General features: G+C 35.2%; 4 protein-coding genes across 4 annotated transcripts; 1 reads left to right on the forward strand and 3 right to left on the reverse strand.

The window, feature by feature from the left end:
• Positions 1-152: 152 nt before the first annotated feature.
• Positions 153-1975, reverse strand: LOC107781864 (protein IQ-DOMAIN 19-like). The gene is made up of 3 exons (XM_016602670.2): positions 1465-1975; positions 976-1212; positions 153-900 (listed from the first exon to the last, which is right to left on the reverse strand). Exons 1-3 carry the CDS (start codon positions 1846-1848, stop codon positions 289-291), a joined length of 1233 nt encoding a protein of 410 aa, XP_016458156.1. The 5' UTR covers positions 1849-1975; the 3' UTR covers positions 153-288.
• A 2746-nt stretch (positions 1976-4721) lies between these two features.
• LOC107781866 (uncharacterized) lies at positions 4722-7088 on the forward strand. Its single transcript, XM_016602672.2, has 6 exons — positions 4722-4926; positions 5269-5433; positions 5951-6025; positions 6139-6264; positions 6344-6439; positions 6805-7088. Exons 1-6 carry the CDS (start codon positions 4815-4817, stop codon positions 6879-6881), a joined length of 651 nt encoding a protein of 216 aa, XP_016458158.2. The 5' UTR covers positions 4722-4814; the 3' UTR covers positions 6882-7088.
• Positions 7089-8167: 1079 nt separating this feature from the next.
• LOC107781865 (putative ribose-5-phosphate isomerase 3, chloroplastic) lies at positions 8168-9329 on the reverse strand. The gene has a single exon (XM_016602671.2). It carries the CDS (start codon positions 9231-9233, stop codon positions 8373-8375), a length of 861 nt encoding a protein of 286 aa, XP_016458157.1. The 5' UTR covers positions 9234-9329; the 3' UTR covers positions 8168-8372.
• A 1510-nt stretch (positions 9330-10839) lies between these two features.
• LOC107781867 (PITH domain-containing protein At3g04780) lies at positions 10840-16563 on the reverse strand. Its single transcript, XM_016602673.2, has 8 exons — positions 16400-16563; positions 16211-16297; positions 13793-13916; positions 12700-12748; positions 12528-12585; positions 12361-12407; positions 12198-12275; positions 10840-11088 (listed from the first exon to the last, which is right to left on the reverse strand). Exons 1-8 carry the CDS (start codon positions 16436-16438, stop codon positions 11040-11042), a joined length of 531 nt encoding a protein of 176 aa, XP_016458159.1. The 5' UTR covers positions 16439-16563; the 3' UTR covers positions 10840-11039.
• Positions 16564-22647: the final 6084 nt, after the last annotated feature.

A 22647-nucleotide genomic window follows, 5' to 3' on the forward strand; every position in this document is an offset into this window, starting at 1 on the left:
GCTAAAGAATTTCAACTTCAGTTTCATCAGAAGTTGGGCGTCTATCCCAATTTTGGGGTGACATTTGCAGTCGTCCTTATGCACTTGGATGCTCTAATAACAGAGATATTTTAAGAAAAATGGAGTTTAACAGGATGGAACCAGTACATGCTCAAAGGAGGCTGATGTAAATGGAAGTGATGAGACTTGGATACTTAGAGTGAGCGACAAGTAGCTACAGATCTCTTGCACTAGCCATTCTTACCTCGTACACAGGAGAGAGATCTTCCACAGGTGAAATGAAAGACATTATGCTGGGGAATCAGCCTTGACATGCTTGGAGGACTTTGCTGGTTTGTAGAGCTTGAGTAACCAGGTTTCATGGCTTTCTGGGACATTGTGTCTCCTGCTGTGGGTAGGTTTTTCTTCCCTGCTAGAATCAGGTATTCCTGTTATCCCATCCATTGATGGTATGCGCTTGCTTTTTCTTTTAATGCTCCAATTGGGCCGTTGCCTCGGTTCACTCTGTGATCTAGCTTTTGCTCTTGAGGATTCTGTATTGGACATGTATGTTGGTGCAAAAGGAGCACTAGAAAATATGGAGTTCGGATTTTCTGATTGTGCGATGGAAAATGGGGTATTGGATGATAAGGTTGTTGAAACATTAGAGCTATGTTCAGAACCTTTTTCTGCCATCTTGAAGGAGAAATCCTCTATATGACTGTCATAACTTATTGTGCTCATATCACTCAGTGTAGTGGGGCTTCGACATGCCTGAAGTACATGATAGTCCCTCCTTGATACTGAAAGGCGATGAGATTCAGAGGTGTTCAATCCGTTTTCCATTCTTGCAGATTCATTCTTTATGCTATTTTTCTTCTGGACTCTCCCTTTCTCTTGAATGCTAACATCCATCTTTTCCTGCCATTTAAAGTATTTATCATTTCCATTTTATTGTACACTTTAAATTATGCAGAGGGAAAAAAGGAGACCTACTATACAGCAGACTCTGGTAAGCTGACTGTTTTCAGATGATACTTTCTGGCTCTTTCTTGATTTGGGGGTATGTGCTTCTTCAGCCATCTGAACTCTTTGAACACGAGCCCTTAGTTGAATGACCATAAGAGAGTGCATGCGTTTGACCATTGCTGCTGCCTGTTTCCTCACTAGGTGACCCCTTACCAGTGCCTGTAATCTAACTAGGCTTCTTAGGGCGCGCAATGCTTTCCTAGCCTGCATAAACATCAATCATGCTTTCAAGCCAACTTTCACCTTTTACCACTTAACATTGTTTATTTCATTAATGAGCAGAAAATCATTCCACATAGTTTAGCTGTGCATGTTCGTTGGCCTTGAGATGGGAACAAAGTCCTTCCATGATAAGTAACTTAGAAAGTACAAAATTTTGAGGATCGACTGAAATCAAGCATGGGTGAACCTAGGTTGGAAAGTAAACAAGAATAGACCCAGAGTTTGAATGGTTACCAAATAAGAGCGGAAAACAGCTTGGATTTTGGTGGCAGCTGCATTCTTAGCACGTCTGGTAATATAGGTCTTTGTTTCTATAGCTCCTTTTGCTGTTAGGCTTGCTTTGTTGTGTTTCTCCAGAATGTCAAACTCCAGCATTGAGCCTTGTGTATTTAGTTTGTGAATGAAAGTCAAGTCAAAAGACCTATTACTCTTATGGTTATTTCTCTCCATGCTTGATGATTTCTTGAAACTCCACCTCCTTTTCACTTTTGGAGTTGATGGGCAACTTGCAGTTGGGGTTTCCATACTTTCTATTGATTTCTCTTCTTTCTTTTCCGTTTCCTCCTTTTTCCCCATCTTCATCAGAAAGTTTCTGATCCATTTGCTTGCCTTCCCCATTTCTGGTATACCTTTCAATGTCAACAGTGTATTCGTATTTTCGCGAGAACTTTTCTCGAATTATTTGGGTGAATGTTCCACAATATATGTGGTCGAGTATTGATATAATGAGGTTAAGGCCTGCACTCTCCACAATATTCAAATGGTTTTGGTGGTGCAGCCCTTTATTAGTCATTTTCACAGTATTTGGTTTGCCAAAGGCCTGCAATGAGTCCTCTGTGTCTTGCCATTTGCAACTGAGGTGAGAGACTCGGACAACAGAGTTCTTTTTTATTAGTACTGGAGGTTTCCCAAGTAACCACTTCTTTTGGTTTTAGTTCATCAATGACACCCGAGTTATAGTCCTTTCTTATTAAGGAACCTCTCTAATATCAAAAGCATCACATTTGGCCCAATGTCTTGCTTCTTCACCAATCGCCAGTCATGATTTCAAATTTTATTTTCACTTGGATTTGCATATCCCTTAAAAAAGATGCCCCAGGCTTTGTTAGAATATCCTTATTGGTGCAGAAAATGTAGTAAAAATAGCACCGGCTAGCCAGTTTTTGAAATGGTAATTGAAAAATAGCCACTATTTTGCTGCAACACGAAAAGTTCCAGCATAATATACTGGAGATTGATGCATCTGTGTATGAACTTCCAGCATATTATGCTGGACCAGTACATTATGCTGGAATATTTTCCGGATTTTGAAATGTATTTTGGTTCAGATTTATCTTTGCATGAAAAGTGGCTAAATTTCGATTACTTTTAAAAATGTGGCTATTTTTAGTTACCACTTGCAAATTTAGCTATTTTTGAATTTCACCCGAAAAATGCTATATAGAGATTAACTAGCATTTATTTTGTCCTAAAATTCTAAACTAAAAATCTTAATTTCAGGACACTTTTGTCCCAAGAAATTAAACTGAAAAACTGAAATTCGGGATGCACTGACTAATTACTCAATAACAACCCTTTAGTGCGGCTACCTCGTGTCATTTCTACCTTCTTGAGCCCACTCACTTTTTCTCCATGTTAAATTCCATTTTTTCAATGAGGTCATTCTTGAATTGGAAACATGATTCTATTACTAAGTGCTGTAGTAATTTTCCATATTAAATATTTTCAGAGCTTTTGGTATAGGCATCCCATAGCTTATTCTCTAATAAGAAAGGAGGGGGAAAAGGCAGATTAACCAAAGATTACTCTCTTAGAAAGGGAACAGATCATTTTTCTAGCTCTTCAACACACACACACACACACACACACACACAAATATATATATATATATATATATATATATATATATATATATATATATATATATATATATATATATATAATTTCACTTTTATACCTTCTCATCTTTATCACACTTTTGTCTTCCAAAGTAACCATAATTACCTCGCGTCAGGCTTGCATCATTCATCAGCATATCTCTCCCTCATTTTAATGTAGAACTAATAAGTCTTCAATTTTTGAAAAATTTCTACCTAAACCTTTTGATGCGTATGTTTATTAGTTACCTCTTTTTTTCGTTACTATTCTTTGATTGAACACATTAATTGTCGTGTCCATTCTTTTAGTTATACTGTTTAATTTAGACTTATATGATCTACATCACCAAAGACCTATTTTTTATTACATAATTCGAAATTTTACTTGCTCACGGAAGGTCGTCTTTCTACATACGATTATTTTAATGTTAAAGACTTAAAGTATGTTCTACTTTACCAAGGAACAAATAAGAACACTTTCCTTGAAAGAATAATCAAAGAATATCTAATATACGTATTGGAGGACATTTCAAAAGAGGAAATTGCCTCATATTTTCTTGTCAAGGCCATTATCTTTCTTAATCTTCTTTTTAAAATTAACGAATTGGAAATTCTATCCACTCAACCATGGATGAGTTGGGGAGGATTTATGGAATTTTATCCTTCTATACTTGTTCCACTAACTAAAATCATGTTCGATTAGTTCTTTCCAAATTTAATCAAACGTGTACTAATATATGATAATTACAGACATTCAGACAATAATTTCAGTGCCTTGGTGAACCCAAAATGAAAATTATATTTGAGTTTTCACAAAATAATTTTCAAAAAAAAAAAACCTTCACATGGGTTACCTTAAATAGCTAGAAGAAATGATATCACGATACTCCTTAATAAGAATCTTTTTTCGCTAATCATATGTGAAAGTATGCTCAAGGTGAATACATATATTAATGAATATTTAGAAAATACTGAAGGGAAATTCTTCTTTTAAGAAAGTTAAGACCATTTTAAAATCTTTAAAATTCCATTTTTATGATAGTGATATTTTTGGAAAAAATGAATTAATCGCCCACCTTCCTCCTAAAATAGGATGAGGAAAAATTACACCAACTTTAATAAACCTACAGATGATATTTCTGTTGTGATTCAACCGTTTTTGGTTACTATTAAGAACCTAATACTTAGAGGTGCGACAAATGAAACCCAAATATTGTACTTTGCTAGGTAAGAACGTGCTACTTAATCTTGTACTTGCCAATTGTCCAGCAATTGAAAGTAACACTTTTGACACTTTTACTTTTTTTAGTAAGTTTACTCGATGCAAATTAAAAATTTATTAGATCGGTAGATTTCAAATATTGAACGCAAATAAAAGAGAACACGTTGCCCCAAAAAGAAAAACGCCTATAGTTAATTTATGACAACATTGAACATTGATTAACTAATCCACTAAGTGATAGAAACTTCAAACAACAACATGAATAAGTTAATTAGACTTGGGAAACCTTAAGAAGACTTGCTAAATAGTGATCTTTGAAATTTTGATACACAAAGAAGCTTCTACTAAGAAACATTCAACACAAGTTCCTCTATAAATTTACCCCTCATTAGACACAAACTACATATTCACTGCTTCACATAATTATCCCCCTCCGACGATCCCAAAACACACACACACACACAAATATCTTTGGTTTGGAGAAGATGGGTTTCTCCATTATTTTCAGAGCTTATGTACTAGTTCTGTTCGTTATGCTACCAATTATGTTAGCTGCAGAAGAGGATAGTATTTCTCCTGTTCTTGCTCCCTACTTAGGTATACATCTCTCTCTTCCACCTTAATTCCTTATTTCTATTCTCATATTCTAGAGCATTTCTAAGTTTATTATATGCTCGTACTTGCATTAAGATTTTCAGGAAAAAAATAATCGAACATACACAAAAAGCACACACGCGCTAGTCCATAGTTTCTTCATTCCCAAATCTCAGTGTACTTGTTTAAAACTTTGTAAATATTCAAGAGTTTTAACTACAAAACACTGAATAGTATCAGGCCACCTAATTAACGTATCTTTAAACATCCTTATTAATTGTTTGTTTTTGAGTCCTCTTTATAATTCTGAACTTTCCAATTATATTGGGCGTTGTGTATATATAGAGAAAATATGCAAAGATGTGGAGTGTGGGAAAGGGAGTTGCGAGGCAGCAGCAGGGAAGCCTTTCAATTTTGAATGCAAATGTGAAAAAGGATGGAAGAGAACTCACCATGATGATGACGACGACGAAGATGATCTTGAATTCCTTCCTTGCATTGTTCCCAAGTGTCAGTTTTCCCTTCATTTCTTTTTCTCTTTCTTTGTTTTTATTTCTGTCAATAATATATATCTGCCTAATTGCATTTTCACCTAATAAATTAGTATTTTGTACTTTCTTTTCACAAAACCACAAAAAGTTATAAGTATATAATTTACGGTAACAACAATAACATACCCAGTACATGATGGGGTCTGAGGAGGATAATGTGTACATAGACCCTACTCCTACCTTGTGGAGGTTAGATCTTGTTTTCAAGAGACCCTCACCTATAAGTGTGGAGGTTAGATCTTGTTTTCAAGAGACCCTCACCTATAAGTATATAATTAGCGAGAGGAATAACATGTTTATGTAACATAATAAAGTAGGATAATAAGATGATTAATACCAGATTAGTCATGAGATTAAATTAGGACGATTCTTTATTGAGAGAAATCACGGATGGTACCGTTTAACACTCATCTTGTTGATTACTTATATAACTAAGAGTTTGAGATTATAATATTCTTGGGTTATGTTTATTGCAGGTTCTCTTAACTATTCTTGCTTGCCAGCACCTCCACCAGCTCCACCAATTCCACACAACATGTCTTTCTTTGATCGTAATTACAAAATTATTATAAGTTTCCATTTATTTCTTAAACCATTTTCATATATGTTCTATCCGATTTCTTATCAAACTCCATCCTTTGTTTTGAACTTTGTTTGGCTGAAGCTTGCTATTGGATTTACTGTGGGGAGGGAACATGCAAAAAGAATATAACACATGGACAAACATGCCAGTGCAATTCTGGTTTTTCCAATCTCCTCAACATTCCTGCTTTCCCTTGCTTCAGTGATTGTAAGTACAAACAACTATTTCCCACGAATTTACTTTCATATAAACAATATCACTAGCTAATCCTTTATTGAACTTGAAGGTGCCATTGGAGCTGATTGCGAAAAGCTGGGAATTCGGCTTTCAAATTCCACTGCATCATCTCCATCTTCTTCAAACATTGATGACAATAATGGAGGTAAGAGTTACCACCATCAATGATTTGGAATCAATTTAAAGACTAGAAACTAATTTTTGTCGATCTTAATGCGATATTGAGAGAATATGTGCTAGAGAGACATAAAACAAGTATATAAATGACATAAATTCATTAGACAATCACATCGAAACAAAAATAATTCTTGGCTGTGTGCTTTTAAACGTCAACTCAAACAAAGCAAACTTCTTGATATATCAATAATTTCATATTCTCTGCAACTTTCTCCCTCCTATATTGAATTCAAGATGCATATAAAATCCTACATATTGGATACCATCACATTACTATTTATTCTAACCAGAGTATAAGATTATCTCACCATTCTAATTCTTCCATATTGGCAGCTACATCATTTATGCCCAGGAGTTCCCACTGGATAGCTATCTTTCTGGCTTCAGCAGCTATGGCTTTACTCAACTAGGAAGAGGGGCTGGCTTTTTATTTCGTCATGAGAGATATTACCACATTTTATCAGGCTTACTGCTTGATGCTTCGTCTATATTAGCGCATTGTACTTCATTCATTTGTCAGATTCACATGTACTAGGATTAATAAAACATCTGTGATGTGTGCCATTTCTGCATAGAGTATATTTTGACTATTATATCAGTTATGGGATTTTACTGTTCTTCATATAGCAACTACACATCTTATTTTAGATGATGACATGGCATGACGGGTAGTACTTGTTCTTGTTTCCATCAATCTAATGCATGTGGACAGCAGCAGAAATAGATAATTTTCCTAACTAATCACAAGAACACAGTGAATACCCATATAGGATGTAGCCCTCCCTCTCAGAAGAAAAAAAGAGGAGGACTCCTTTTCCCATCTTAATCAGGTGTACTTTTCAAGCACACGCCGTGAGGATAGTGGCAGGACTCATAAGCCTTGTGATCTTAACATGATACATAATACTGAAATCGTTAGAGACAAAATGTCCCTCATAGGCTGTATATAGGTTTCAAAGCAGTTTATAATGGTTATGGACCAATCCATCCCATGGCATTCAAGTTTGTCAGCTGGATGACCAAATTAGATAAGCTCGTTCTTTCACGAGCAAACATGTCTCACTCTCTACTTATACCAGAAGTGTACACTCTTCTGCCTACTTCGTCACTGCTAGTTCTCTCAATTCAGCCTATCAAGTCACTTATAGTTCTAAACATACTCCTGAAGCCAACTCTCTCACTATAACTGCTCGTTGCAAACCTTGTGAGGCAGTGATATGTCATACTAAATAACCTTGTGCAACAAGAGACTACAGTTGCTAAGTATATTAGCATACTAAGCTTTCTTATGATAAAAGATTATTTCCCCCAAGCATAGGCAAACAGGTACCTATCTCACAGTCCACTGAAACAAGATAAATTTGTATAGAATATAACATGTAAAGCCACAATGGTTTCACCTCTAAACTCTTTAGCTGGACAATTTCAAAGACATTACATCTAAAATCATGTAATTTAAAGCTTTCATGTAGCCTCAGAGTCCAGCTTAAGTCAGCATTCAGCATTTCAACAATTCAAAGAGTTCTCTTAAATAAAAGACACAATTGGATAGAAAATAAAAATTCTCCTACTATCACATTGTTGCTGATATAGCCTAGTACATTTATCTCTATAATGATCGACTTCTATAAGCAAAACCTGAATTTTCCAAATCATCAAATAGCCAATATCCATATTCTCAGCAACAAAAAGGAAATCAACCAAAACATTTTCTTTTCAATTCTAATTTACAAATTACATAACGATGGGAGTATTATTACTAAACATCTCCACAAAAAAACGCCGATACTTATTAGTGTTACAACATTAACCAACCCCTAATGAAGTTTAAATAAATTTCACAAGAATTGCATCTCAAAAAACAGAAGTTAAAGTTCTTCAAACCTCAGCAATTGAGAGTTTCACTTGCTCTGAACACTGACTCCTTCCTTGCCAGCTATAATAACAGCAGTGGTCATATCCAAGAACAACCCATGCTCCACCACTCCTTCCAAAGCGGCAATTTCCTTTCCAGCAGCAGCAGAATCCCTAATAGGTGTCTTAAAATACAAATCCACAATATAATTCGAATTATCAGTCACATAAGGCTTCCCATTACCATCCACTCTCAGCTTAGCATCAACACCCTCTGCTTTAAACAACTCCTGTAACCTAACCAAATTATACTTCCAACAAAACTGCACCACCTCAACGGGCATAGCCAACCCGGACCCACCCAAACCCGAAACGAGCTTCGAATCATCCACAACCACGACGAACTTATCCGACGCAGCCTCCACCATTTTCTCCCTTAAAAGGGCCCCACCTCGACCCTTGACTAGGTCGAGATTGGGGTCAACCTCGTCAGCACCATCGATGGCTAAGTCGAGATGCGGGTGGTCGTCAAGGGTAGATAGCGGGATGTTGAGTGATAAGGCTTGTTCTTCAGTGCGCTTTGAAGTGGGGACACCTACAATGTTTGTGAGTTGGCCAGAAGAGATAAGCTCGCCTAATTTGGCTACAACGAAAGCTGCGGTTGAACCAGTGCCTAGACCCAGGACCATTCCGCTTTTCACGTATTCTACGGCTTTATCGGCGGCGAGTTTTTTGAGTTCGTCTTGGGTTAAAGCTGAAGGGACTGAAAGGGCCTTGATTGAAGGAGTAGTGGAGCGAATGCGAGTGATGGGGTTGCGGAGGAAGATGGCCGGAAGGCGGGTGCCGATAATGGCATTGTGGCGGAGAGTGGAAGGGGACTGAGGTGAGATTAGGGATAAGGAAGCCATGAGTAAGGGGTGAGGGTTGAAGGTGAATGTGTGGATTTTTGGTTCTCACCGAATGGAGGGTTGGTGTTTCGATCATTTTCCTTTGCCCAAAGTTGAAATAAAAATAAGGGAGTGGTTGGTGATGATGAGGATATCCTCACTTATAAATTTATTTTTTAACATTAATTAGCAATCAAATTGATCATATTAACTTTTGTTATTTCTTCACGTAAACACTCCTAACACATACTCTAACATTAATTACTCTAAGGGTAATATCGAAAAAAAATAATTAATTAATTCTTAAAATCTGAGAAAAACACTTATTTTGGACCACAAGAAAAAAAACCAAAAAATCGCTTATTTTGGACAAGAGGGAATAGGATATTTGGAATTTTTTTATTATTCGCCGTGAACAACAATTATGTTTCCAAAGATGTGGAGATGTTGAAGGTTTGTTGATATTTAAACTTGAAATAAATGAAATATTCATCTATCTATTTATAGTTCTGTTTCACTTTGGATAATCTAATTAATTTGTTCTTTCACTTGAAATATTTTCTAATTTACTGTTTGAGTATATTTTTGTACTCCCATTTATTTTTAGTTTAACAGTTAATTTTTAAAGTCATAGTTGACACCGGACAAAACTATGTTCCACCTAAAAATAAATGATCAAAACTATGAAATGCAAATGAAGTATTACCGATTTACAATTACACCAGCATTTCGATGACTGAGTCTAAGACAACGCATTCTTATGTTACAGCTTTAGGTATCTTGGTTTAGTTCTGATTAGTAGATAAAGGTCAAACAGTAGAACAAATGAAGTAAATCTTAGATTTTAAAATCCTACACAAATGAACAAAACTATAAAACTTAAGACCTCATGGATCATCATGTTTAAGGAAGTACAGCATAAGACAAGCATTTTAGAACTATAAGAAAGCTGCATGGCAACAAAGAGCAAAGAAGGATTTCTCTACCAAACACATCCAATTAATGATTTATGTGAGCCAGAAGATGGGGGAAGGGCAAACCCACAGATGAAACATTCCAGGTCAATTTCATGCCATTCAATTAACATTCTCTCTTTTCAAAAATGGGAATTGAGGTGTTTTGTGGCTTTGCTATGCCAATTTTGTACAGACCCTAACCACTGACAACAGTGTTGTTTCACGGCACCATCTGCAGACGGTGAATGGCCTCTCAACTACAATCCCTTCATACCAACAGCCATTCTAATAGAGCAAGGATCAAAAGAGACCACCTAAGTATTTAGATGCTATAATCATAAGTTTTAGCATTTCAACTTACAACCTTGTTCAACAAAATCATTCATCAAATTAAACAGAAATATACGCAAGTAGCATAGACAGCTCACTTAGAACCACACACACGAGTGTGTGATTCAACAAAATCAATAGAACCAACACACACACACACAAGTGTTTATAGAAAAGGCTTCAGCATGTTTAGAATTTTTCCTACTTACTAAAATCAGACAATTCACTGAGGGCTAACAGGCCAAAGGACAAAGAAAGTTATTTACCATCACATTCCAGAACCATCTGAGTAGCTTAGAGTTTACCTCTTATACTAACTTGGTAACGGTGACAAGCTAAGATTCAAATAATGGCAGTAACATGTGCATTGAATATAGTAGCGGATAACTCACCCTGACATTTGGTATATCCAGATCAAGTTTCTAATTACCTCTGTTTACAAAGTACAAAAGTCAAGAAAAAAAATCTTAAAATCATACTGAACGACTAAAATGTTTTTTTTGCAGGTTCAGCGGTCTTCAATCTTCTTTGATCAGTCTGGTCAATGGTCCTCAATCTTCTTTAAACCTTTCATATCAGTCGTCTCCACCCTGCAGGAGAAAGAAACACTACTTTAGCTTCTGTAGTTTTCCTCTCTTATTAATGCCTATGTGTGCAAAAGAATGATTTTGTTTGCGATAGGATTGAGGATAGAAGATCAAGAAACGATGAAGAGGATATATACCGGATAATCTGACATCCAGTTTTAAGAGAAGGTAAAGGACGGCTAATCTTTTGCCAAGATTGTAAAAGTGTACACATTTTTTGAGGTTAAAGACAACTTTAGTTTAGAAATATGAGGGTCCAAATTTTTTATTGATAAGTAAATAAATTAAGCTAACAAAAAGGGTGAACCAGTATGAAAGAGGATCTACATCAGAGGAACCCCCAAAATCTTTCCAATCATCCGCACAAGTTGGGGTATCATGTGTTATTTAGGGTTACAACTAGTGAAACCATAGGATCTAAATGTCTTTTCCTCTGCAATGTCTAGGTGGAGTAAAACAGGCTTCGACAGCAGAAAGCATAAAAATTTTCTAACATCAGAAATAAATTATTGATTATTCAGGTAAATTTGAGTGATACATAAACTTTTAAAGGAGACAATATCATAAACATGTACGTGCACCTCTATTTGTAAAGGGATTTCTTCACTTTGATCTTTTTATTATTTCTCCAAACAATTTTGGTCAAGCTTGATAAGAAGTAATAAAAGAAAACTTTGTTGAACGGTTTTTTGGTGGCACCCACCGCTGCTGGGCAAGCGGTCTCTGCACTTTAGTCTATCAGTTTTTTGGTAGCATTAACTTAAGGAGAGCATGTTTACATGGTTGTTGGCCCCTGATACTTCAAGAGCCAATGGAAGCACACGTGATTATGTTATGAGGGACAACAAAAGGAAGTGTCAGTAACAAAGCACATCGAGTAAGCAGTCAGGTCATCTGACACCATCGCATGGTCTCATGCTTTTCCAAGTTTAATGTTTAAACTGTTCGAGATGTAAACATGGAACACCTCTAAAAGAGAGAACTGAAAAAGTAGATATTGACTAGAAATAAAGTAATTGGTAATAATAAAAAGCACATCACAACGAAGGCAATAAAAAGGAGGAAAAATGATAGGATATCGTGTGAAAGGAATGAGGGCATAAGAAACTTACGTTGTTCCATACAGGACAATTTTTTGAACTCTTGTAAGTTCAGAATCAGATTGATTGTCCTCAATAAAAATAGTCACACTGGTCCAATAGCAATAGAAAAGATTAATTCCCATCTTACACACTACTACTGTAAAAGTATGAAGACCAGCGGATATTTGCATACCTGCGAACATTTTGAAATTTAACATACTTCAAGATAACTGGTTTTCCCTGCAAAAGAATGAGAGTTTTGAAGAATGAATATCCAGGGAAACTTGAGAATTATACAAGCAAAACATCATTAAGTTAACACAGCCAAGAACCATAATTCCTGTATCAACATATCCTTACCTTGAGATTATCTTCAGATAAAATTGCTGTATCACTCGGAGGGTAATCACTGACATTACTGCAGAGACGTCCACCCAAATTAGCAAATATACATAGCAGATTTGAAAAAATTTCCCACAGAATAATCAGTTCAGAAAAGGTCATAAAAAGTAATGAAAGCTCAAAAAATTACCTAAATCCCATGTGCTCCTTGTTAGAAAACAGCTTCACAGTTTTAGGACCTTTAATGAGACAAATTTGTGTTATGTATCATGTTATATATAGGTCCAGAAGGAAGAATTGAACGGAAACACCAAAGGAGGCAATAACATATTACTTTATCCCACCCACCCACCCCAAAACCCACACAAGAAAAAAAAGGAAAAAAAACACCAAAAGAGGCACCTTCACGGAAATATGGCATGTGTGACAACAAAGTGAAGACATCAAGCAGAACAAGTCTACCAGGAAAGATTAAGAAGACAAGATTTAAAAAAAAAAAAAAACAGCACCGTAATCATGGTATTGCTTTATGATACCCAAAATGCAACAGATAATCCACCTCTCTCAACTGTATACACGTTTGACACATTTCTTTCACCTAATGCCTATACTCTGATGAAGCCTGTGACAATTTCATCCTAAATTGCTCCTCTAACTACCCCATTAAGAAGAATAGAAAAAGGTTAAAAATGTCACCTGTGCCAACTTGGTAGTTATCCTCATTATCCCTTTTTCCCCTCAGTTTCTCTCGCTTTATGATATGTTTTTATAAGACCGCTTTATGCATAATTTTGATTAAGTTTCAACAAAATTTTGTTATGCAGACACAATGGTGTGCCCGTTAATCAGTTGGTACAATATATGCTCTTGCATCATCTATCTACTGATCCGTGATATAAAGAAAGCCAGCTCAAGAATACATATATCTTAGACAATAAGTGTACCAGTGTAATTCTTCCATAAATGTTTTACTGAAATCATCACAGGTCATGGGATTAACATTTCATCCACCAAAGAGAACTACTTTTACTAATCAGAAAGAAGATTAAAAAAACAACTGTTGGCTAAATCACATAAACTTGGGAATTAAATTTGAAGGTTTATGCGGTGATTTTTCTTCTTCGCAGCAATGAAGAAAGATATTGAAGCAGCTCAAAAAACACTCAATTTACTCTCAGAAACCAACAAGCTAGCAGAAGCTGCATGAAATAACACCAAGAATCTAGTACACCTTGCAAAAGATCAGTGGGGGTAGAAAGAGACATTACAAATCTATTAGCTACCTTCCTCCTCAGGTCCTTTGATAACAAAAGAATGCAGTTTGATAACTTGATTAAAAGGTATGTAAATCAATAGCTGCTCATCTGCATCACTCTCTAGGTTCAAGCCCTCATCTTCTCTGTAACCCTGATTTACATTCAAATAAAGTCAACACCATTACGGAAAGCAGAAGTGGATGACTTTAAAATAAACGAACCGACATTGGGGCTTACAATTGGAAAAGAATCCCCAATTGTTGAATCAGTGTTAAAAAAAGCATCCGCTTCCTCGCTTTAAGCGAAGCGGAGCGATGGGTTGGTCGCTACCCCAACTAAAAGCGGCTCAGGTACAAAAAAGCGGTGAAGCGGTCGGGAGCGGAAGAAGCGATCGCTTCTTGAATTAAAAGGCCCAAACGAGCCTTTTTCAATTAAAAGACCCAAATCGTTGAGTCTTCTGTTTTAGACACTTCTTCAGCAGCAAACTAGGGTTCTAAACCAGCCTTTTCTTCCTCAAAAAACCAGTGATTTCTTCCTCACATGAAGCAAAGATTTGTTCAAGCAAACTAGGGTTCTGCTTCTTCTTCTTCAACATTACAACAACAGCTTTCAAGTTTCAACAGGTCTGTTTTTATTTTCATTCTTCTTCTTCTTTTTCTTTTTCTTTTTCTTTCTAAACGTCCAAAAAGCGCCGAAATGCTGGCGAATTTTTTTCAGAAAAATTCTGCCCCGTTTCTGCCCAGATTTTGCCCAATTTTTGCCCAATTGATGCTACTCTTGACAATCTTGTAGAAGAATATGATGCTCATTTTGTGCTTTAATTGATGCTACTCTTTAGTTTTTTAATTCAAGTATTGAACATTTGCTTACAGTTACCTGTGTTGTCTATGCCGTATTTATTTTAATTTTTTTTTTAAAATTCCGCTTCACTTCAAAAAAGTGGGCGCTTCGCTTCTCGCTTTTCGTGAAATGGGGGTTGTCTCTTTTCCTCGCTTCACGCTATTTTTAACGCTGTGTTGAATAGCCATTGTGTCACAGATAGAAGGGTAGTAACAAATTTCATTATGACAATAGGACTAAGAGGTTGGCCATCATTTAAGAGCAAAAGAAGCTATATCTCATTCTTCCTTGCTCTTAGGATATATCAAATTGACTCATCCTCTAATTAAAGAACTTCTATCACAGCGCTTTTCCTTACAAAGCAGGAATCAAGTGACCATGACCATTAAAGAAGGCCCTTGACAAAATATGTTAAAAGATTAATGCTTGCCACTATGTTCAATAAATAAATTCAGCTGCAAACCCTCTCAATTGACTTTAGGCCAGTTAAAAATAAGAATTAACATCCCCGACCCTTCCATGTGTCAGCCCTCTGTACATACCAAACCTAATAGACTACGAGATTAAAGAAGCCTCTTTTGACAAGTATAAATGTACAATTGAACAGAGAAGATCACTGGAAAAAGGATAAGCCAGACCCATTACCTACCAAGTTTTAAAGCTGAAGACAACAGATTTCTCAGTTACCCAAAAAAGGGATTTAGGAACAAAGGGTGTACAAATCACATGCTGGGCGTGTTAATTTTAGATTTATCCATCATTATACAATTCGAAAAACAAATACATCCAAGAGGAACTATAAAAATATGTTACGCCAACTATACAATTGTATTTACTTATAGGAATGTTAATTTTGTGTCCCTCTTTTTTTTTTTTTTGATAAGGTAATAAATTTTATTGACAAATTCTGGACGTAAGATACAAGAGGTATACCAAAAAAGTGGAGTCCTACATAAAAATATGATTCTCTACAAACAACACCCAATCTTCTATACAAAGAGGAGCGTCATGGGTACACCAAATGGAGATAAGGGATAAAAGACTACTTTTCAATATTCATCTCTATTCCTTCAAATTCTCCTATTACTTTTCTATGTCCTTTTCCCCAAGTAACTAGACTGTTAGTGCTCTAGCTCACTTGTTTTCTTTCCTAGCTAGAATTCCTTCAACCAATTAACTTCATGGACTTGAGCAATTAAAGAACAGATTAAATCCTTTGTAGTTTGTACATCCTAAAGTCTTTTATCTTTTGTTTTCCTTTTGGATACAGACCTTTCTTCTGGGTAACGACAGCCAACGGCAGATCTCCAAGAGATCCATCCTAAAGTCTTATTGCTGGAGTATTTAGTGCTCAGTTCAGTTAGTTTACTTTTCATATGAGATTTATTAGTTGACTGCTAGCTTGGATTAAGAGCTGTTACTTTACCTAGTTTAATAATTAAAAATAGATTAGGATTCAGAAAATTTGTATATTGCAGTATCCGAAACTCACAACACAATATTAAATTCTCCGACTTAAGATATTAAAGCAAAGAAAGTAGCATAAAGAAGCCCTAATTTCCACAAGAAATAACTTATATTCTTCATTTCTTTTTTCTTTTTTACCTGTTTGAGGGCATTGGAGATAGAGTGGCTGCTGTTTTGGTTAAGGCACTCGACGCCAGACCAGTCTATGAAGTCCGACAAATCAACCTGTTCATCTCCAACCATTTAAATTTTGCTATAATTCAAATAATAAAAAAGAGAAAATTGGTGCAGAAAACGATAATCTCTAATAGAAGAGTTAAATCATACTTGGCCTTTGGGAATTGCAGAAGCAGATTCGGCAGACATGGTTGACGGCACTTGTACGCTAAAGGAGAGAAGAGTGTTTCTGCGCTGCGTCTGTGGGGCGACGGACTTGGGCGTGCAGCGCTTAAGGGCTTTTTAGACTGTTTTTTTCTCGTTGAAAACTTTCAATGACAAATATATGTTTTTGTTATAAAATAAAGAGTATAAAAGTAAAGACAAGTATAGAGAGAAAATCATATATTATTCGAATTCAAACTGATGTACATAATAAACTGAAATTTCTTCTATTTATAGAAGAAAGGAAGTTGCTACTATACCAGATATGGATAATCTTCTACTGAGAGCAATGTTTATTCATAACGAAGTACTGAAATGATAAGCTTATTATATCCGATATGGATAATCTTTTACCCGGGGTAATGTTTATTCATAACTGGGTACTGAAAGGATAAACTTATTATACCCGGTATGGATAATCTTTTACCGAGGATAATATTTATCCATAACTGGGTACTGAAAGGATAAGCTTATTATACCCGGTATGGATAATCTTCTATCGGGGTAATATTTATCCATAACCGGGTATCGAAAGAAGCTTATTTTCAATAGAGTACTTAAATAGATAAATATATTTACGGTGGAGTCCCATATGGATAAGCTTCTTCAGGAAACTTATTTACAACGGAGTACTAAATGAACATCCATAATATAATATATTTATAACACTCCCTCTTGGATGTTCATTAAAAGATAATGTGCCTCATTAAAACCTTACTAGGAAAAACCACGTGGGAAAAAATCCTAGTGAAGGAAAAAGAGTACACATTTTTAGTAATACGCATTGCTGGCTGCCTCATTAAAAACCTTATAAGGAAAACACTGTGGGAAAAAACTTAGTAAGGAAAAAAGAGTACAACGCGCATTTTACTCCCCCTGAAGAAAACCTTATTTCAAATATTTGAGTCTCTGCATTCCAATCTTGTATACCATATTCTCAAAAATTGATGTTAATAAAGACAATCTGCTAGATTGTCACTTGAACTAATTTGATGCACATCAATGTCACAATTTTCCTGAAGATCATGTATGTAGAATAATTCTGGTGAAATGTTCTTCGTTCTATCTCCTTTTATAAATCCTCCCTTTAATAGTGCTATGCATGAAACATTGTCTCCGTATAATATTGTGAGTCTTTTATCACATTCCAACTCACATGTTTCTCGAATAAATCACTGATCTTAATCATGTGCACTCCCTGCTTGCCGGTTTGAAATCGAGCTTTATGGGTATCGGATAAATAACCTGCATCTGCATTACCAATACGATTTGCACCACTTTTGTTAGCATTAGCAAAATAAATAAGTGCACCATCTACACCGAGATAGAGTATTTCAGGACCAAGGAGATCCTCATCCTCTTCTAGAGGTTGGAACGGATCCTTATTCACTTCAAGTGATTGAATATTCATTGGTGTACTTAATAGGTACACTTTGTCCATGTAAAAGTATTTTTAAGACCCTCTTGGAGCTCTTCCGGAGTTCCAATAAGATTTATATCATCAACATAAACAGCAAGTGTAACAAATTTTGATGACATTTTCTTTATAAAAATACATGGACAAATAACATAATTTATGTAACTTTCTTTCAGCAAATATTTACTGAGGCAATTATACCACACGCGCACAGATTGCTTTAAACCGTACAAAGATCTTTAATTTGATCGAGTACATTTCTCAAGACTTTTAATTATATGCTTCAGGCATTTTCAATCCTTCAAGGATCTTCATATAGATTTAGCCAAATAAGTCATATAGGTTAAGACTTGTATCTAAATAGTATGACATCTTCAAGTGTCTGGACTGCTAGTCCGATCCTCACAATCTTTTATAATATTGTGTACTATATTGTATTAAATATATCGTCGACGATCATTTTGTGTCAGTTCCGAAGTGACATAACTTGTGGAGATCTCATCACTTTCTTTATTTTCAAGTACCTGAACTTTTTTGGGAGTTTCATGAAATGTTATGTCGTGGGCTCTTCTAGAGCTTATTTCCTCCTCATTTTGATCATTAGCTCCTACTATTTTTCAAGGATTGTTACCTTTGGAACCGATTGGTCTACCACGCTTCATGCGTACAGTAAACTCTATCCTTCAGGGACTTTAATTTTAATAGGAGCATTTGCAGCTGAAATATGATATTTAATTTTGGATCAGCAAATGCTTCTAGCATTCGACTTGAATTATCTTTTAAGTGAGGATCATGATAATTCGATTCATATAGCATATTTTTCAACTGTTTATTCCATCCCCCAAATGTTAGAAATACTAACATATATCCCCAAACATCTTTGGGAAACATATCTTTGTGTATTATGGTAGAGAAATTAATCATATACCACGCAACAAAAGATAGTAAAAATATTTGGTTTCTGATCCTAAACCAATTGTGAAGGGAGGACTTATCATATATTATTGATCTGATGCATACAAGTGCTGCTATATGCAATTTAGAAAATCTTAGATCAACACATGAAACTTTGTTCTCATAAGCAATGGTTTAGCCATTAATATGAGGTATTCAATGCTAAACCAACTTGGATATAAACCAGCATTATCAAGATGAACTGTCTTGGTTTCATAATCTGAAAATTATGCTCTTAATCGAGAAAAGCAATTCCAAATGCCAAACTGCAGGTTGACAATAATTACACATGTAACCATCTCATATATGCACCTATAAGTGGTTCACATGATAGGTGAACGGGCCCATATTCACCTTTTATATATTTCAGAATCAGGGGTCTTAGTCCCAACTTTAGTTGGTATAATCAATTCATTATGAGAACAAGCAACACATGAGAATTCCTGAAGAATCTTCTAGTTCTTTAGTATATGCTTATCTGAATTCTCAAATAGCTCATTTAAAAATGGCAAATGAAAACTTCAAGTTTATCATGTCATGTGCTATCTCTTAGTAAACTTCTGGTTTACTATGGCATAAACTTTTGCTTTAGTAAACTTCTGGTTTACTGTGATACATGATATATTACAAATTAAAGAATAATGCAGGTAACTTCTCACATACATATTATTTTACCCCCTATGATTGTGGAAACATGAAGATTATCAATCTTTCAATCATTTGTAGTCTCAATATGATAACCATTTGTATTAGTAAACTTCAGGTTTACTACAACATATGTTTTGACCATAATCATATAATATGAATGACATATTTGTATATAAGCTCTTCGAGAGCCTTCATTTATTATCCACAATCTAATATTTATCTCGCACTACTGGTGTCATGTATTCTTTAGGAAAACATTTAGCTCTTCAGGAGTTGTTGATACATTTTGTGCTATCAAATATTGCTCAGACACTGCTGGTGTCATGAGAGAAAATCACAATCAAATAAACAATGTAAAATAATTGTTTAAGCACACGAAAACTCCTCTTCATAATATTTTTCCACTTCAGGAGGCAATTTCAATTGTGTTACTTCTTCAGGAGCAAATATAAAATACGAAATATTGAGTATATATTCTCTCAATTATATTAACTCTTATGGAGGTGAATTGTAATGTATTCACATCAAGAGCGCGTTCCAATTTACCCAACTTATTAGTATTGTCACATTCACTTCAGGGAATGAATTAATATTATCAAAAGTTCTCATCCTTCAGGAAATCGAACATAATTATCTGAATGCGTATTAATCACATCAAATTGTGATGCCTCAACCTCTTTTAAAATATTTACTACTTCAAGAGCAAATCAAGGCGTGCATTTAATATAGAGAATATTTATGTAGTTTATCTTCAATTGTAACCATAGAAAGCCTAAATTATCACTTCTGGTGATCATAGTCATATACCACTTCTGGTAGTTAACAAAATATAATTACAATGAGATATACGAAATATAGCCACTTCTTGTGGTTGTATATTTCTTGCAAACTCTGCTAGAGTTTAAGTTGATCTAATAATGTTATCCATATTCTTCAAAATGACATAAACAAGATATATTATAGTAAACATCATTACCAAATCATAATTTTTCTTTATGTACAACAATTACATAACCATACTATCTATTACAAATAACAAAAATTAAAATATTTACATTTCTACAGATTCACCATCGATTACATGACTTGTTTCTCCTTCTGGGAGTGCAAGGTAATCAGTTACATCCAAATGCATGAAGTCTAATTTATCTTCAGAAATAAAATTTGCTTCAGCATTTTTCTCTGTCTTCTTTAGGGAGGCTTGATAAAGCTCAACCAGGTGCTTTGGCGTACGACAAGTACGTGACCAGTACCCCTTTTCTCCACATCTATAGCATGCATTTTCTGCATTTGGTTCTTGCACCGCTTCATTCTTTTGTTCCTTCCTTTTCCACTGTTGGTGGTGAGGAGTGTTCTTTGGTGCATTATTATTACCATGATTAGAGTTTCTTTCCCGACCACGACCATGACCACGACTGGGGCCACGACCTTTTCCACGCGTCTCATTCACTTCAGGGAATGGACAAGAACCAGTAGGTCGACTTTCATGATTTTTTATTAATAGCCCATTATGTTGCTCGGCTATAAGAAGATGTGAGATAAGTTCAGAATACTTTTTAAATCTCATCTCTCGATATTGCTGCTACAGGAGCATATTCGAGGTATGAAAAGTGGTGAAAGTTTTCTCCAACATATCATGATCAGTAATATTATCACCACATAACTTCAATTGGGAAATAATTCTGAACATAGCAGAATTATACTCACTGATAGATTTAAAATCTTGTAGCCTTAGATGAGTCCAATCATATCGTGCCTGTGGAAGAACGACCATCTTCAGGTGGTCATATCTATCTTTCAAATTATTCCACAGTATGACTGGATCTTTAACAGTAAGATATTCCATTTTCAGGCCCTCATCAAGGTGATGGCGTAGGAATATCATTGCTTTGGCACGGTCTTGGTTTGATGCCTGATTTTTGTCTTTGATGGTGTCTGCCAGACCCATCGCATCAAGATGAATTTCAGCATCAAGCACCCAAGACATGTAGCTTTTGCCCGATATATCCAGGGCTACAAATTCAAGTTTAGAAAGATTTGACATTATTTAGGAAAAGAAAGTTCTTAACTCAGATACTTTCAAAATATTTGCTCGAGATGTCAGAGTCTCGTGCTGATAACGTGTTATAAAATAAAGACGATAAAGTAAAGACAAGTATAAAGAGAAACTGATATATTATTCGAATTCAAACTGATGTACATAGTGAACTGAAATCTCTTCTATTTATAGAAGAAAGAAAGCTGTTGTGTAAGCTGCTACTATACCAGATATGGATAATCTTCTACTGAAAGCAATGTTTATCCATATCGGAGTACTGAAAGGATAAGCTTATTATACCCGATATGGATAATCTTCTACCGGGGGTAATGCTTATCCATAACTGGGTACTGAAAGGATAAATTTATTATACCCGGTATGGATAATCTTCTACTGGGGATAATATTTATCCATAACTGGGTACTGAAAGGATAAGCTTATTATACCCGGTATGAATAATCTTCTACCGGGGATAATATTTATCCATAACTGAGTACTGAAAGGATAAGCTTATTATACCTGGTATGAATAATCTTCTACCGGGGTAATGTTTATCTATAACCGGGTATCGAAGTGATAAGCTTCTTCAGGAAGCTTATTTCCAATAGAGTACTTAAATAGATAAACATATTTACGGTGGAGTCCCATATGAATAAGCTTCTTCAGAAAACTTATTTACAACGGAGTACTAAATGAACATCCATAATATAATATATTTATAACAGTTTTCTTTGTCGTTGAAAGTTTCCACAACAATTTTCTTTTCTTGCGAAAACTTTGAACTAAAAATATGTTATTAACCCCTATAATTTTAAACATAATCTTCAACGATTAGTCGTATTTCAACTGTTATATTTGAATTAACTATATTCCAAATGCGTTAGAAACTCTTAATAACTTCACTGTCTATAATGTATACATAATTTGATAGTAGTGTGTTCCTCCTAGGTTTACCAGTAGTACTAGGATTATTTTTGTATTATCTTATCATGGTTCTTTATTATTACATGTTGTGTCATTCGTGGTCGCTATCATCAGGGGTGGATTTATGCTTACCGAAGCAGTGTCACGCGACACCGCTTCTTCGAATTTTTTTACTAAATATATGTATTAATACTGTACGGAAACAGATAACTA

The sequence above is a fragment of the Nicotiana tabacum genome, chromosome 7, assembly GCF_000715075.1.
Source record: "Nicotiana tabacum cultivar K326 chromosome 7, ASM71507v2, whole genome shotgun sequence".
In the NCBI taxonomy this organism is placed as follows: domain Eukaryota; kingdom Viridiplantae; phylum Streptophyta; class Magnoliopsida; order Solanales; family Solanaceae; genus Nicotiana; species Nicotiana tabacum.

What these genes read in the sequence shown, in the direction of transcription:
- LOC107781864 (XM_016602670.2), bottom strand. Translation starts at nt 1,848, where the DNA reads ATGGGGAAGGCAAGCAAATGGATCAGAAACTTTCTGATGAAGATGGGG. An exon ending in CTGTTTTCCGCTCTTATTTG is followed by an intron (nt 1,213 to 1,464) that starts GTAACCATTCAA and finishes ATGTTTATGCAG; the next exon opens with GCTAGGAAAGCATTGCGCGC. An exon ending in TTACCAGAGTCTGCTGTATA is followed by an intron (nt 901 to 975) that starts GTAGGTCTCCTT and finishes TTTAAATGGCAG; the next exon opens with GAAAAGATGGATGTTAGCAT.
- LOC107781866 (XM_016602672.2), top strand. Translation starts at nt 4,815, where the DNA reads ATGGGTTTCTCCATTATTTTCAGAGCTTATGTACTAGTTCTGTTCGTT. An exon ending in TCCTTGCATTGTTCCCAAGT is followed by an intron (nt 5,434 to 5,950) that starts GTCAGTTTTCCC and finishes TGTTTATTGCAG; the next exon opens with GTTCTCTTAACTATTCTTGC. An exon ending in CAACATGTCTTTCTTTGATC is followed by an intron (nt 6,026 to 6,138) that starts GTAATTACAAAA and finishes GTTTGGCTGAAG; the next exon opens with CTTGCTATTGGATTTACTGT.
- LOC107781865 (XM_016602671.2), bottom strand. Translation starts at nt 9,233, where the DNA reads ATGGCTTCCTTATCCCTAATCTCACCTCAGTCCCCTTCCACTCTCCGC.
- LOC107781867 (XM_016602673.2), bottom strand. Translation starts at nt 16,438, where the DNA reads ATGTCTGCCGAATCTGCTTCTGCAATTCCCAAAGGCCAA. An exon ending in AAGGAGCACATGGGATTTAG is followed by an intron (nt 12,586 to 12,699) that starts GTAATTTTTTGA and finishes ACGTCTCTGCAG; the next exon opens with TAATGTCAGTGATTACCCTC. An exon ending in AAATTTCAAAATGTTCGCAG is followed by an intron (nt 12,276 to 12,360) that starts GTATGCAAATAT and finishes CTATTGGACCAG; the next exon opens with TGTGACTATTTTTATTGAGG.